The sequence below is a fragment of the Cebus imitator genome, unplaced genomic scaffold (assembly GCF_001604975.1).
Source record: "Cebus imitator isolate Cc_AM_T3 unplaced genomic scaffold, Cebus_imitator-1.0 Scaffold40, whole genome shotgun sequence".
Lineage (NCBI taxonomy): Eukaryota > Metazoa > Chordata > Mammalia > Primates > Cebidae > Cebus > Cebus imitator.
The window spans coordinates 3,769,969-3,785,543 of NW_016107355.1; the positions used below are offsets into that span (position 1 = coordinate 3,769,969).

Here is a 15,575-nt window from a genome sequence, read left to right on the forward strand (position 1 = left end):
TTTTTTTCTTGCAAATTTGTTTAAGTTCCTTACAAATGCTAGCTATTAGATCTTTGTCACATGCAGAGTTTGCAAATATTTTCTCCCATTCTGTGGGTTGTCTGTTTACTCTGTTGGTAATTTCTTTTGCTGTGCAGATATTCTTTAGTTTAATTAGATCCCATTTGTCAATTTTTGCTTTTGTTGCCTTTATCATGAAATATTTATTTGTTCCTATGTCCAAAATGGTATTGCCTAGATTGTCTTCCAGGGATTTTGCAATTTTGGGTTTTATATTTAAGCATTTATTTTGAATTGATTTTTGAAAATGGTATGAGGAAGGGATTTACTTTCAATCTTCTGGTTATGACTAGCCAGTTATTCCAGCACCATTTATTCAATAGGAAGTCCTTTCACCATGGGTTGTTTTTGGCAGCTTTGTCAAATATCAGATGGTTGTAGGTGTGTGGCCTTATTCCTAGGCTCTCTATTATGATCCACTAGTCTATGTGTCTGTTTTTGCATCAGTACCATGCTGTTTTGGTTATTATATTCTTGTAATATATATTGAAGTTGGGTAGCATGATTCTTCCAGTTTGTTTTGTTTTGTTTTGTTTTGTTTTGTTTTGTTTTGTTTAGGATTGCCTTGGGTATTTGAATTCTTTTTTGACTCCATGTGAATTTTAAAATAGTTTATTTTTCTAGTTTTGTGAAGAAAGTCACTGGTAGTTTGAAAGAAATAGCATTGAATTTATAAATTGCTTTGGGCAGTATGGCCATGTTAACAATCTGATTCTTCCTATGATGAGTATGGAAGGTTTTTCCATTTGTTTGTATTGTCTCTGATTTCTCTGAGCAGTATTTTTTTGTTCTCATTGTAGACATCTTTCACCTCCCTAGTTAGCTGTATTCCTAGGTATTTGTTTTTCCTTCTGTGGCAATTGTGAATAAAATTGTATTCCTGATATGGCTCTTAGCTTGACTATTGTGGGTGTATAGGAATGCTACTGATTTTTGTACATTGATTTTGTATCCTGAGACTTTGCTAACATTGTTTATCAGCTGAAAGAGCTTTGGGCTGAAAGTATGGGGTACTTTCGATATAGGATCATATCCTCTGCAAGCAGGGATAGTTTGACTTCCTATCTCCCTATTTGGATGCCATTTCTTTCTTTCTCTTGCCTAATTGCTCTGGGCAAAATTTGCAGTAAATACTATGTTTAATAGAATGGTGAGAGAGAGTATCCTTGTCTTGCACCAGTTTTCGAGAAGAATGATTGCAGCATTTTCCCTTTTAGTAGGATGTTAGCTGTGGGTTTGTAATAGATGAGTCTTATTATTTGAGGTACATTCCTTCAATATCAAGTTTATTGAGAGTTTTTAACAGGAAGCCTTTCTGCATCTAGTGAGATAATCATGAATTTTATGTCTTTAATTTTATTATTTACTGAATAACATTTATTAATTTGCATATGTTGAACCAAACTTATGTCCCTTGGATAAAGCCTTCTGGATCATGATGGATTACCTTTTTGATGTGCTACTGGATTCAGTTTGCCAGTATTTTGTTGAGGATTTCTTAATCAATGACCATCAGGAATATTGGCCTGAAGTTTTCTTTTTATGCCTGGGGATCTCTGCCAGGTTTTGGTGTCAGGATGATTCTGGCCTCATAGAATGAGTTAAAGAGTAGACCCCCCTCCTCAATTTTTGAAATAGCTTCAGTAGGAATGGTATTAACTCTGCTTTGTACATTGGGTGCAATTTGTACATCTGGTGAATTCCTCAGGTCTCAGGCTTTTTCTTGGTTGGTAGCCTATTTGTTACTGATTCTGTATCGGAGCTTGTTGTCTGTTCAGGGATTCAATTTCTTCCTGGTTCAGTCTTGGGAGGGTGTAGGTGTCCAGGAATTTAATCATTCCTTCTAGATATTCCAATTTGTGGGTGTAGAGAAGTTCACAATGTTCTCTGATTTTTATATGTATTTTTCTGGGGTCAGTGGTCATATTCACTCATCATTTCTAATTGTGCTTCTTTTGAATCTCCTCTCTTTTCTTCTTCATTATTCTAGACAGAGGACTATCTATTTTATTAATTTTTTTCCAAAAACAACTCTTGGATTCATTTATCTTTTGAATGGTGTGTGTGTGTGTGTGTGTGTGTGTGTGTGTGTGTGTGTGTCTACTTCTTTAAGGTCACCTCTTGTATTTTGCTAGCTTTGGGTTTGTTAGCTCTTGGTTTTGTTAGTTGTGATGTTAGGTTAGTAAATTGAGATTTATCTGGACATTTAGTGCTATAAATTTCCCTCTTAATGCTGCCTTAGCTGTGTTCTAGATCCTGGTATATTGTATCTTTGTTATAATTAGTTTCAAAGAACTTCGTTTTTCCTCCCTTACTTTCATTATTTACCCCAAAGTCATTCATGAGCAGTTTACTTAATTTTCATGAGATTGTGTGGTTTTGAGTGATTTTCTTGGTCTTGATTTCCATATGTTAGTTAATTTCTTAACTTTCTGTTAAATAATTGTTTCATTCCAGAATAATTTTTGTCTGTAATCAGATTTTTAATATTCTGGTGCATTTTGCTGGCATTTTATTTATAATTTTGGTCATTAGTAAAATTGTACTATATTTCCTTTTCTATTCTGATATTATGAGGTACTTACGTCAATATTGCTGACTTTATAAATCAAATAGGAGTGTTTTATCTTTAACTACATTCTAACAATATATTCCAATACATTTGGAATATTATGATTCATGAAAATTAATAAATACTCAGGATAAAAACCTCAGACCCTAGAATATTTTGGAAGAAAATTATTTTTAAAAATATTTCAATCAATACCACGGTTATTTCTATTCAAGTTTCTTCACGTTCAGTTTGGAAATTTGTATTTCCTTGGATTTTTAAATAATGTCCACATTATCAAATTCATTAATTTAAAACTATTTTAACTATCATCATTTCTTCCTTCCTTTCCCTGTCTTTCTCCTTCCCTCTGTCCTCCTCCCATTCTACCTCTTCCTCCTCATCCTCCTCCTGTTTCTCTCTCTTTCTCTCTCTCTCTGTCTCTCACTCTCAATCTCTCTTGTTTGGCTCAATAGTGTTTCAGTTCAGTCCATGCATTGTCCTTTTTCTAAAACTCTTTGGGCCCACATGGTTAATTTTCTTTTTTGTTGTTGTTGTGTTTTATACAAATTGTGGTTATATTTGCTTTTTACAAATATTCAATTTCTTGATTGATTTTGTGGTTTTAAAGGTTTGCATATTTGCATCTTTACTTTGTTGTCTGAAAATGCAGAAACTATCACTGATTATTGGAACATATTTACAGAGTAGAGCTAGGCTTCAAGGCTTTTTATTTTGTAGTTCACTTTGTGGCCACCCTTGAACATCTGTTAATAAAATTGGAAAATGCTTTGTTTTTGTAGGAAACATTCATTACAAATACAGTCATTCAATCTTGATAATTGTATTTTTAAAACTTCGTCTTTTTTTTTTTAATTTTTCAAATACTGAGAGTAATATGTTAATAAAACAGACATTAGGCTGGGCGTGGTGGCTCATGCCTGTAATCCTAGCACTTTGGGAGCCCAAGGCAGGTGGATCACAAGGTAAGGAGTTTGAGACCAGCCTGACCAATATGGTGAAACCCCATCTCTACTAAAAATACAAAATTTAGCCAGGTGTGGCGGCATGCGCCTGTAATCCCAGCTACTCAGGAGGCAGGAGAATCACTTGAATCTGGGATGCGAAATTTGCAGTGAGCCAAGATCATGACATTCCACTCTAGCCTGGGCAACAGAGCAAGACTCTGTCTCAAAAAACAAACAAACAAACAAAAAAGCAAAGAAAAAGCCCCAACAACAGACTGTGATTGTAGATTTACTAATTTTACACCCAACCTTAACAGTTTGTGTCTCCTATTTTAATACAATATTTTAGCTTATATAATTTTAAATGCATTTTAAATGAATTTTATCTTATCTGATATTAGTATTACAAATACTGTACTTTTTTGGGTTTATTCCTACATGACTGCCAATTTTAAAAATGTCTCTATCCATAGTTCTAATGTTCTTACTCATTTAAAATAGTGGTGCTTTAATATGCTGCTAGAATTTTTCACATGCTTTTTTTATATCTGGAAATTGAATCATATCCTTCACTTAGTTTATTCTTGCTCATTTCTCAGACTTCACCTTGATCATAATTGGAGAAGTTTCCCCAGTTTAAGGATGTCTAATCTACCCAATAAAGGCATTCACATTACTATGTTTCTCTTTTTTAATGCACACTAAATTCATAACTTTAAATTTTTTTCTGTCATCATTTGATTACTTTTTGTCACCCCAATTAGAATATAGGCTTCATGAACACAGAGATTGCCTGTTCTAACCTATGTGTGGTAGTGCTGGATACAACATCTAACACATGTTAGGTAATCAATTGGTACTCACCAAGTGAGTGGATGGAGATATAAGGAAATAACATGCTTAGTTATTTTTTACAGGCCAGGGAAAGAATTATAAGACTAATCATAGTTCAACCTTTCCTAAAACTACCCAAAAATATCAATTTCTTTTGTATTGTGTATGCAGACTGACTTGATTTAATCATGAATGAATTCTCCAGCTTTATCTTTTTAAACCGGTCTTACCCTCCAAATATACCTAATTACTTGACACGTTCTCTCAATATGTTCTGATGCTTCTGGTTGAGATACGCTGAACATATTTTCTTTTTTTTCTCATGTATGGAATAACTTCTCTAGCCCCCTACACTACATAGCACTCTTGTAAGCTTTGGTAATACTATATTTCTTGTGGAGCACCATCTTAATGAAGCTGTCCTTCTAGTACCCAATCTCTTCTCAGAGATGATCATTCCTTCTTGTCTACACCTGATGAATTTGAAATTTGCTTCTTCTATTTCATTTATCACATTTGCATTTATCTTTCTTTTTTTATTTTTTATTTTTAACAAATTCTTTTCTTTTTTATTGTACTTTAGGTTCTGCGGTACATGTGCAGATCATGCAGGATTGTTGCATAGGTACACACATGGCAATGTGGCTTTCTGCCTCCATTCCCCCTTCACCTACATCTGGTATTTCTCCCCATGTTATCCCCAACCTTCCCACCCCTCCACTGTCCCTCGCTTGGCCCTCCACAACAGACCCCAGTTTGTGGTTCTCCTCACCATGTGTCCCTGTATTCTTATTGTTCATCACCCGCCTATGAGTGAGAACATGCAGTGTCTGCTTTTCTGTTCCTGTGTCAGTTTGCTGAGAATGATGGTTTCCAGATTCATCCATGTCCCTATAAAGGACACAAGCTCATCATTTTTTATGGCTGCATAGTATTCCATGGTGTATATATGCCACGTTTTCCTTGTCCAGTCTATCGTTGTTGGGTATTTGGGTTGGTTCCAGGTCTTTGCTATTGTAAAAAATTTTGCTATGAACATACATGTGCTTGTGTCTTTATAATAGAATGGTTTATAATCCTTTAGGTATATACCTGGTAATGGGATTGCTGGGTCAAATGGAATTTCTATTTCTAGGTTCTTGAGGAAGTGCCACACACTGTCTTCCACAATGATTGAACAAGTTTACAGTCCCACCAACTGTGTAAAAGTGTTCTTATTTCTCCACATCCTCTCCAGCATCTGTTGTCTCCAGATTTTTTAATGATTGCCATTCTAACTGGGGTGAGATGATATCTCAATGTGGTTTTGTTTTGCATTTCTCTAATAATCAGTGATGATGAGCATTTCTTTATAGGTTTGTTGGCCTTATATATGTCTTCTTTTGAAAAGTGTCTGTTCATAACCTTCCCTCACTTTCGGATGGGGTTAATTTTTTCTTTTAAATCTGTTTTAGTTCTTTGTAGATACTGGATATTAGCCATTTGTCAGACGGGTAGATTGCAAAAATTTTTTCCCATTCTCTTGGTTGCCAGTTCACTCTAATGATTGTTTCTTTTGCTGTACAGAATCTCTGGAGTTTAATTAGATTCCATTTTTCTATTTTGGCTTTTGTTGCTGATGCTTTTGGTGGTTTAGTCATGAAGTTCTTACCTATGCCTATGTTCTGAATGGTTTTGCCTTGGTTTTCTTCTAGGGTTTTTTATGGTGGTGGGACTTACGTTTAAGTCTTTAATCCATCTGGGGTTAATTTTAGTGTAAGGTGTCAGTAAGAGGCCCAGTTTCTGCTTCCTGCCCACTGCTAACCAGTTTTTCCAACATCATTTATTAAACAGGAAATCCTTTCCCCGTTGCTTGTTTTTGTCAGGTTTGTCAAAGATCAGATGGTTGTGGATGTGTAGTGTTGCCTCCAGGGCCTCTGTTCTATTCCATTGGTCTATATCTCTGTTTAGTACCAGTACCATGCTGTTATGATTACTGTAGACTTGTAATATAGTTTAAAATCAGGTAGTGTGATGCCTCAGCTTTGTTCTTTTCGCTTAGGATTGTCTTGGCTATGTGGGCTCTCTTTTGAGAGAGAAAAAAACACCTAAAATTATGAAGTTTTAGGTGTTTTTTTCCAGCTCTGTGAAGAAGGTCATTGGTAGCCTGATGGGGATAGCATTGAATCTATAAATTACTTTGGGCAGTATGGTCATTTTCATGATATTGATTCTTCCTAACCATGAGCATGGAATGTTTCTCCATCTGTTTGTGTCCTTTCTTATTTTCTTGAGTAGCGGTTTGTAGTTCTCTATGAAGAGTTCCTTTACATCCTTTGTTGGTTGTACTCCTAGGTATTTTATTCTCTTTGTAGCAATTGGGAATGGGAGTTTGCTCATGATTTAGCTCTCTGTTAGTCTGTTATTGGTGTATAGAAATGCTTGTGATTTTTGCACATTGATTTTGTATCCTGAGACTTTGTTGAAGTTGCTTATCAGTTTAAGGAGATTTTAAGGTGAGATGATAGGGTCTTCTAAATATACAATCATGTCATCTGCAGATAGGGATAATCTGACTTCCTCTTTTCCTAATTGAATATGCTTTATTTTTTTTTTCTTACCTAATTGTTCTGGCTAGAACTTCCAATACTATATTGAATAGGAGTGGTGAGAGAGGGCAACCTTGTCTAGTGCCAGATTTCAAAGGGAATGCTTCCAGTTTTTGTCCATTCAGTTTGATATTGGCTGTAGGTTTGTCATACATAGCTTTTATTGTTTTATGTTCCTTCAATACCTAGTTTATACAGAATTTTTAGCATGAAGGGCTATTGATTTTTGTCAAAGGCCTTCTCTGCATCTATTGAGATAATCATGTGGCTTTTGTCTTTGGTTTTGTTTATGTGGTGAATTATGTTTATAGGCTTGCATACGTTGAACCAGGCTTGCATCCCGGAATGAAGCCTACTTGATCATGATGGATAAGCTTTTTGATGTGCTGTTGCTATCTGTTTGCCAGTATTTTATTGAAGATATTTGCATCTATGTTCATCATGGATATTAGCCTGAAGTTTTCTATCTTTGTTGAGTTTCTGCTGGGTTTTGGTATCAGGATGATGTTGGTCTCATAAATGATTTGGGAAGGATTCACTCCTTTTGTATGCTTTGGAATAGTTTCAGAAGGAATGTACCAGCACTTCTTTGTACGTCTGGTAGAATTTAGCTGTGAACCTGTCTGGACCTGGGCTCTTTTTGGTTGGTAGGGTATTAATTGCTGCCTCAACTTCAGCCCTTGTTATTGGCCTATTCAAGGTTTCCATTTCTTCCTGGTTCAGACTTGGGAGTGTGCAAGTGTCTCGGAATTTATCCATTTCTTCCAGGTTTAGTGGTTTATATGCATAGAGTTATTTGTAGTAATCTCTGATTGTAGTTTCTATTTCTGCAAAATCAGTGGTGGTATCTCCTTTATTGTTTTTTATTGCATCTGTTTGATTCTTCTCCATTTTCTTTTTTATTAATCTTTCCAGTGGCCTATTTTGTTGATCTTTTCAAAAAACCAGCTTCTGGATGTATTGATTTTTTGAAGTGTTTTTGTGTGTGTGTGTCTCTGTCTCCTTCAGTTCTGCTCTGATCTTACTTATGTCTTGTCTTCTGCTAGCTTTTGAGTTTTTTTGATCATGCTCTTCTAGCTCTTTCAATTTTGATGATAGGGTGTCGATATTAGATCTTTCCTCGATTCTCATGTGGGCATTTATTGCTATAAATTTCATCTAGAGACTGCTTTAAATGTGTCCCAGAGATTCTGGTATGTTGTGTCCTAATTCCCGTTGGTTTCCAAGAACAACTTCATTTCTGCCTTCGTTTCATTATTTATCTAGTCAATATTCAGGGGCCAGTAGTTCAGTTTCCATGAAGCTGTGTGGTTCTGAGTTAGTTTCTTAATTCTGAGTTATAATTCGATTGCCCTGTTGTCTGAGAGACTGTTTCTTATGATTTCGATTATTTTGCATTTGCTGAGGAGTGATTTACTTGCAATTACTTGGTCATTTTTAGAGTAGGTACAATGCAGTGCTGAGAAGAACGTATGTTCTGTGGATTTGGGGTGAAGATTTCTGTAGATGTCTATTAGGTCTGCTTGGTCCAGCTCTGAGTTCAAGTCCTGGATATCCTTTTTAATTTTCTGTCTTGTTGATCTGCCTAATATTGACAGTGGATTGTTAAAGTCTCCCACTGTTATTGTTTGGGAGTCTAAGTCTCTTTGTAGTTCATTACGAACCTGCTTTATGTATCTGGGTGCTCCTGTATTGGATGCATATATATTTAGGATCATTAGCACTTCTTGATGCATTGATTCTTTTACCATTATGTAATGCCCTTCTTTGTCTCTTTTGATCTTTGTTAGTTTAAAGCCCATTTTATCAGAGACTGGGATAGCAACTCCTGCTTTTTCTGCTCTACATTTGCTTGATAAGTCTTCCTCCATCCCTTTATTTTTAGTCTATGTGTGTCCTTGCATGTAAGATGGATTTCCTGAATACAGCACACCGATGGGTCTTGACTTTTTATTCAATATGCCAGTCTGTGTCTTTTGATTGGGGGCATTTAGCCTATTTACATTTAAGGTTAATATTGTTATGTGTGAATGTGATCCTGCCATTTTGATTCTAGCTGGATGTTTTGCCTGTTAGTTGACACATTTTCTTAATTGTGTCAATAGTCTTTACCATTTGGTACGTTTTTAGAGTGATTGGTACTGGTTGTTCCTTTCCTTGTTTGGTGCTTCCTTCAGGAGCTCTTGTAAGGCAGGCCTGGTGGTAACAAAATCTCTCAGCAATTGCTTGCCCATAAAGGATTTTCTTTCTCCTTCATTTATGAAGCTTAGTTTGGCTGGATATGAAATTCTAGGTTGAAAGTTCTTTTCTTTAAGGATGTTGAATATTGGCCCCCACTTTCTTCTGGCTTGTGGGGTTTCTGCCAAGAGATCCGCCGTGATTCTGATGGGCTTCCCTTTGTGGGTAACACGATATTTCTCTTTGGCTGCCCTTAGCATATTTTCCTTCATTTCAACCCTGGTGAATCTGATGATTATGTGCCTTGGGGTTGCTCTTCTTGAGAAATATCTTTGTGGTGTTCTCTGTATTTCCAGGACTTGAATATTGGCCTGCCTTGCTAGTCTGGGGAAGTTCTCCTGGATAATTTCCTGAAGAGTGTTTTCCAGCTTGGATTCATTCTCTCTGTCACTTTCAGATACACCTATCAAATGTAGATTAGGTCTTTTCACATAATCCCATATTTCTTGGAGGCTTTGTTCATTTCTTTTCACTCTTTTTTTTTTCTATTCTTGCCTTCTGGTTTTATTTCATTGAGCTGATCTTCAATCTCTGATATGCTTTCTTCTGCCTGGTTGATTTGGCTATTGAAACTTGTGTATGCTTCACGAAATTCTCATGCTATGTTTTTCAGCTCCATCAAGTCATTTATATTCTTCTCTAAGCTGTTTATTCTAGCTAGCATCTCCTCTAACCTTCTTTCTAGGTTCTTAGTTTCTTCACATTGGGTTAGAACATGTTCTTTTAGCTCTGAGAAATTTGTTATTACTCACCTTCTGAAGCCTGTTTCTGTCAATTAGTCTGATTCATTCTCCATCCATCTTTGATCCCTAGCTGGTGAGGAATTGTGATCCCTTGGAGGAGGAGAGGTGTTCTCGCTTTTGGTGTTTTCATCCATTTTACACCACCTTCCTCCCATATTAGTGGCTTTATCTACCTGTGGTCTTTATGGTTGGTGATTTTTGGATGGGGTCTCTGAGTGGACATCCTTTTTATTGATGATGAAGTTATTTCTTTCTGTTTCTTAGTTTTCCCTCTAACAGTCAGGCCCCTCTGCTGCAGGACTTCTGGAGGTCCACTCCAGACCCTGCTTGCCTGCGGATCACCCACAGGGGCTGCAGAACATTAAGGGTTGCTGCTGGTTTCTTCTTCTGTCATCTTTTTCCTAGAACGGTACCTGCCAGATGTCAGCCTGAGCTCTCCTTTATGAGGAGTCTCTGGTTATACGGGGATCAGGGAGCTGCTTGAGGAGGCACTCTGTCCCTTATAGGAGCTCAAGTGCTTAGCCGTGAGCTCTGTTGTTCTGTTCAGAGCTGCTGGACAGGTATGTTTTCGTCTGCTGCAGCAGAACTCATAACTGCCTCTTTTCCCAGGTGCTCTGTCTTAGGAATGTCAGCATTATTTATAAATTCCTGTCATGCTGCTGCCTTTTTTCATAGATGCCCTGCCCCACACAAAGCAATCTAGTCACAGTCTGCCAGCAGTGGTGTTGCTGAGCTGCCACCAGCTCTGCCCAGCTGCTCTGTGAACTACCTCGGTAGTGGTGGGCTGCCCCAGTAGTGGTGGTCACCCTTCCCCCCACTGAGCTGGACCTTCCTGTGTCCATTTGTGCTTGCCATGAAACAGTCAATCCTGAGCATGCAGATTACTTATTTTGTGGGAGTGGTACCCATTAAGCCAGATTACCTGGCTCCCTGTCTCTGCCCCCTCCCTTTCAGTTGAGTGAGCGGCTCTGTCTCCCAGGCATTCCAGGAGCCAGTTGAAACAGCCACCCAGATTTGTGTGAGTTTCTGTGTGCCAACCCAGCACTGGCTGAAATTGCCATGCTGAAAACTCATGGCGCTTTTTGGCCTGGGAATCTCCTGGTCTGTGGGCAGTGAAAATTTGTGTGGAAATGTGGTGGGCACTCACACTCTGCATTGTTCTTGCTGGGAACTGCACTCCGAAGCTGTTCCTCTTTGGTCATCTTGGATCATTCCCCCTGTTTTCATGATTCTCTTTCCTCCTATGTCTATATCCTCTCCTTGAGAGTAAGATTTGTCATTTTATTATTTTATAACATATTTACTTGACAAAGATTGAATATGTTTAAGATGAAAAGGTGATGTTTATATTACGTAATAATTATCACTATCTATTAACACATCCGTCATCACCCACATTGTACATTACATGTCCAGAACTTACTCATCTCATCATTGAAAGTTAAACTTTTTTCATATTTGTTCGAAGTGCACTGCAGGCAGAAGACCAACAGCACAAAATGTGCTACAGGAATGCACATATAATGTATTTATATTTGAACAAATATCATTAAGGAACTTGAAAACTAAAAATTGCAAATGTTTACCATTAATAATTAATTTTTTTAAAGAAATACAGCAGATGCTGAAAACTTCGTGATTTGGGCCTTAAGCTGAAGTGAGGAGTGCTACACTCTATTCTTGCCTCTGAAACATACACATGTGGGTTCAGTTGAAAAAACAAATGATCAAGTTTTAATATAGTCAAAATACTGAAAGTAATTTGCTGTGTATGGGATTTTCTATTAGTTACACTTTTATGATTTTGCTTTAAGAACATATAGAGTTATTATAACTTTGAATTATTAAAGAGGCAGGCATTTCCTTGAGAATAGTTTCAACTGGATTTTTTTTTCTTAATTTCTATTTAATATATTAGCTCTTGAGTCTCTATATAATATTCTTAAAATCTATTGTTCAAGAACAATTCAGTATGTATTAAAATAAGCAAAGTATACTTAGATCTATTTTCTGTATGTTTTAAAACAATAAAAACATATGTTACTTAAAAATAGGCCAATTTAGTGTTTAAGATCTTGGATTTTCAAGAACTTTTCTTGTTCAGCAATATTTCATATTATGTAGGACCATCATATATTGTGATTATTGCAAAATTTAAGAGTATAGCTTTTTCTATTAGTAACTTAAACTGTCAGCCTAATAGTTTTAACTGCCAATGCTTGCTCTAAAAATATATTTTAATTAAACTAACTTAAATCTCCTATTCTTTTCAATGCAGAGTAAAATGTTCTTGTTTGTTAACAAAATCTGTATTACAAATAAGAATTGACTATATCAAAAAACGTACAAAGCATTATTAGCTAATTCCAACATGCTATTGTTCTGTTAAAGCAGCTCATTGAATTAACTGTCACTATGTTTATATACATATTCTATCACAGAGATTTTAACCTCTTTAATGAGATTCATACACTATATAGCAAAAGCTCTCTTTACTCATTTTCTTTTTCTGTTCTTTCTTTTCAACATGCTGCAGTAGCTAACATATTATGGAGAGAAGAAGGTACTAAATTGAATTGTTTTTATATTGTTGTGACAATTTTGCCTGATTATTAGATTTGTTGATTATCTTTTGTATGTTAACTAGCTTTCTTTTTCATTCTGATCCAATATTTTAATTGATTGTATTTCAATATTCTTGAGTAAGCCTGCTACCATTACACATATTTATCACTTCTCATCAGCCTAATTAATTATTGATACTAGCCAGAAAGTTTCATTGCAATATATTGAAATGTTTTAAGAGTATAAAGTTACATCAAAGAAATAAAAGCAATCTCAGTTAAACATAATTTACATAATAACTCTGATTAAGTCAGAGTAAGAATATTTATAAAAACCATGCCTTATCAAGGGGATATAGTAAATCATTTTAAAATGTGGGTTACAAACTTGAAGGATCTGGATTCAAATGTGGTCTTCAAGTTTACAAACAGTAAGGTAAGTTACCCTGCACAATCTTCTTATATCAAAAAGGAGTATGGTAGTTGTTAATACTCAGTAGGGTTGTTATCAGTTCTTTAATTATCATCAGCACTCAATAAACAGTAACCGTTTTTACATATTATTGCAATTATTATTGGTTTTCCTCATTTAGTCACAAAGGCTGGGAAGAATATGTGTGCTCAGGTGCTTAAATAGTCCATCAATTGTGGTTAAATGAAATTCTTAGGAGAAAAATATCTAAAAGTCATCATTATGTTCCCAGTAAGCAATGGCCAAAACTTGCCTTCACAACCCACCCTAGACAGCATTTCTCTACCCTGATTATGGCTTCCTGTAGGAACCCAAGTCACTGTGCCCTGTGACAGCCAGTCTCATAACCACAAGTAATCCTGGAATTTAGCCATCTCAATTTTGTGCTCAAGCATGAGTCAGTCCACTTATTTTTTTTCTCTCTTAGAACGTCTTGCTCCTTAACTCTTTTGTATGAGCTCTGTTAAAACCTGGTTTTATTAAAGAAGTTTTGGTGTAACTATATCCTCTATTTTTATTCCACTTCAAATATTTCACCTTTATATGTACCTAATTCTGTCGTTATTGAAAGTAGCCTTGACATATCAGTATTTATTTGTTTATTTCGAGATCGAAGTTTCACTCTTGTTGCCCAGGCTGGAGTGCAGTGGCGCAATTTTGGCTAACTGCAACCTAGGCTTCCCCCGGTACAAATGATTTTCCTGCCTCAGCCTCCGCAGTAGCTGGGATTACAGGTGTGAGCCACCATGCCCGTCTGATTTTTGTATTTTTAGCAGAGACCTGGTTTTGCCATGTGGGCCAGGCTGGTCACAAACCCCTGACCTCAGGTGATCTTCCTGCCTCAGCCACCCAAAATGTTGGGGTTACAGGCGTAAGCCACCACAACGGGCCCACATATCTGTTAAACAACATTTCATTATACTGTCTTCCCTCTGGGCAAGATTTCTCTGGGCATTTAAAAAATTGTTTTTATTTTATCATTGTAACGGAAGGAATAACACCTAATGAGTCAGAGATCAAGTACTACAGATCTGGCTCCAATGGTTAATTGCTGGGAAAATTTGGATGAGTTATTTTACCTTGCTGAGCCAGATGCTTCCAATACAATACTTGAAATAGAGATGGCACTCACCTCACCAGTCTGTGCTATGTAAATCAAAGTATGTGGAACTACTCTTTCTTATATATTAACTTTGATAACCACCATGGACATTATTATAGTAATTTTAATATATAATAATAACAATGCTCAAGACCACCCTCAAAAGTATAGAAGCTTTCAGATTACTTAAAATCATGACGAAATTCATTATATAAAACCAGATTATTTCCTATTTAAAAATCTATTGTCAGTTTTTGGAACTTTATAACCTCAGTAATCATTCTCCATTAAGAATAATGTTCTTATGCTTTATGATTTCATTCAACACATAAAATGTGCTTGACAAAAATAGATATTGGCACAATTTACAGATACTCTTAAGTCACATAAAACAAGCGTCTTTGGGTAAAGTCTTTTTTTCTATATATAGTTATCATAAGAGTACTTTGTTGTTTCCTATAATAGGGAACCTTTAAAAAATAGGTTAAAGAAGATAGCATATTTGACTTTCATTCATAGACAACTGTAACTTTATAATGCCACAATTATTGACAAGGCATTACAATAAAAATGATTGAATGTACTAATAGTAATAATGGCGACCAGAGATAATAGACTGGCCTGAGGAATCACTGAACCCCATCATTGAGTATAAGTATTACATACAAATAATTAAAATTATAGATAACTAATTTTCTAAGGAAATTGTCTTTCCATTTTTAAAATTTAGAATAAAACAAATATGAGCTACATATTTCTGAGATCCACTTTTACCTTCATTCTACCCATGTTTTATATTTGTATATTTACCTCTTTACTATAGCCAAGAAAAATCTATCTCAGAGAGAAGCAATTATAGAACCTTAGAATGTAGGCCATTTAAGGCCAATAATGGCAAGGGTTGAAATGATAATTCCTCTCACAATGCCATTTAACACATCTACAAATGTTAAACTTATGTTATTTTGATATATACTAATAATTATAAAATTATTTTTTAAAACATGAGCATCAGAATCTAGTTTAGTGAAAAGTTTATAATCCAAATAAATTAAACTGAATTTAATATGCATTATCTTACCAATCGCATCAATATATAAACTTGGAATGCAATGTCCTCTACTTCTCTGGGTTTCACTTTTAGTTCTTTTCTACTTATCTTTATATTTTATAGAAGTATAAAAAGACAATGTTAATAGAGGAAATATCTCACTCATTTGTTGACAAATATTTTAAAGATCCTATTAAATTAAAACACTTTGAAAATATTGGAAATTTATAGATGAATAAGATCTAATATGTGCTCTAAAGAAACTTTCGACCTAGAAGATTCAAGCCTAAACCTTTCTTACTGACAAGTAGTTTTACAATATATTAAATAATACACATAAAAATACATGTATTAATATATATTTTGACATATATATTAAAATATCCAGTATGATTGGTTTTTAT

The 15,575-nt window shown here is 35.5% G+C and overlaps 1 protein-coding gene across 4 annotated transcripts in view; it reads left to right on the forward strand.

The window, feature by feature from the left end:
• FSTL5 (follistatin like 5) overlaps nucleotides 1-15,575 on the forward strand; it is an 826,955-nt gene that overhangs the window by 683,631 nt on the left and 127,749 nt on the right. For 2 of the 4 annotated variants that reach the window (XM_017525989.2, XM_037737587.1), the window contains one exon: nucleotides 12,519-12,545. The exons of the other annotated variants lie outside the window; for them this stretch is intronic. In XM_017525989.2, the coding sequence (XP_017381478.1) occupies nucleotides 12,519-12,545 (27 nt within the window). The remainder of the gene's footprint in view (nucleotides 1-12,518; nucleotides 12,546-15,575) is intronic. 4 annotated transcript variants of the gene reach the window in all.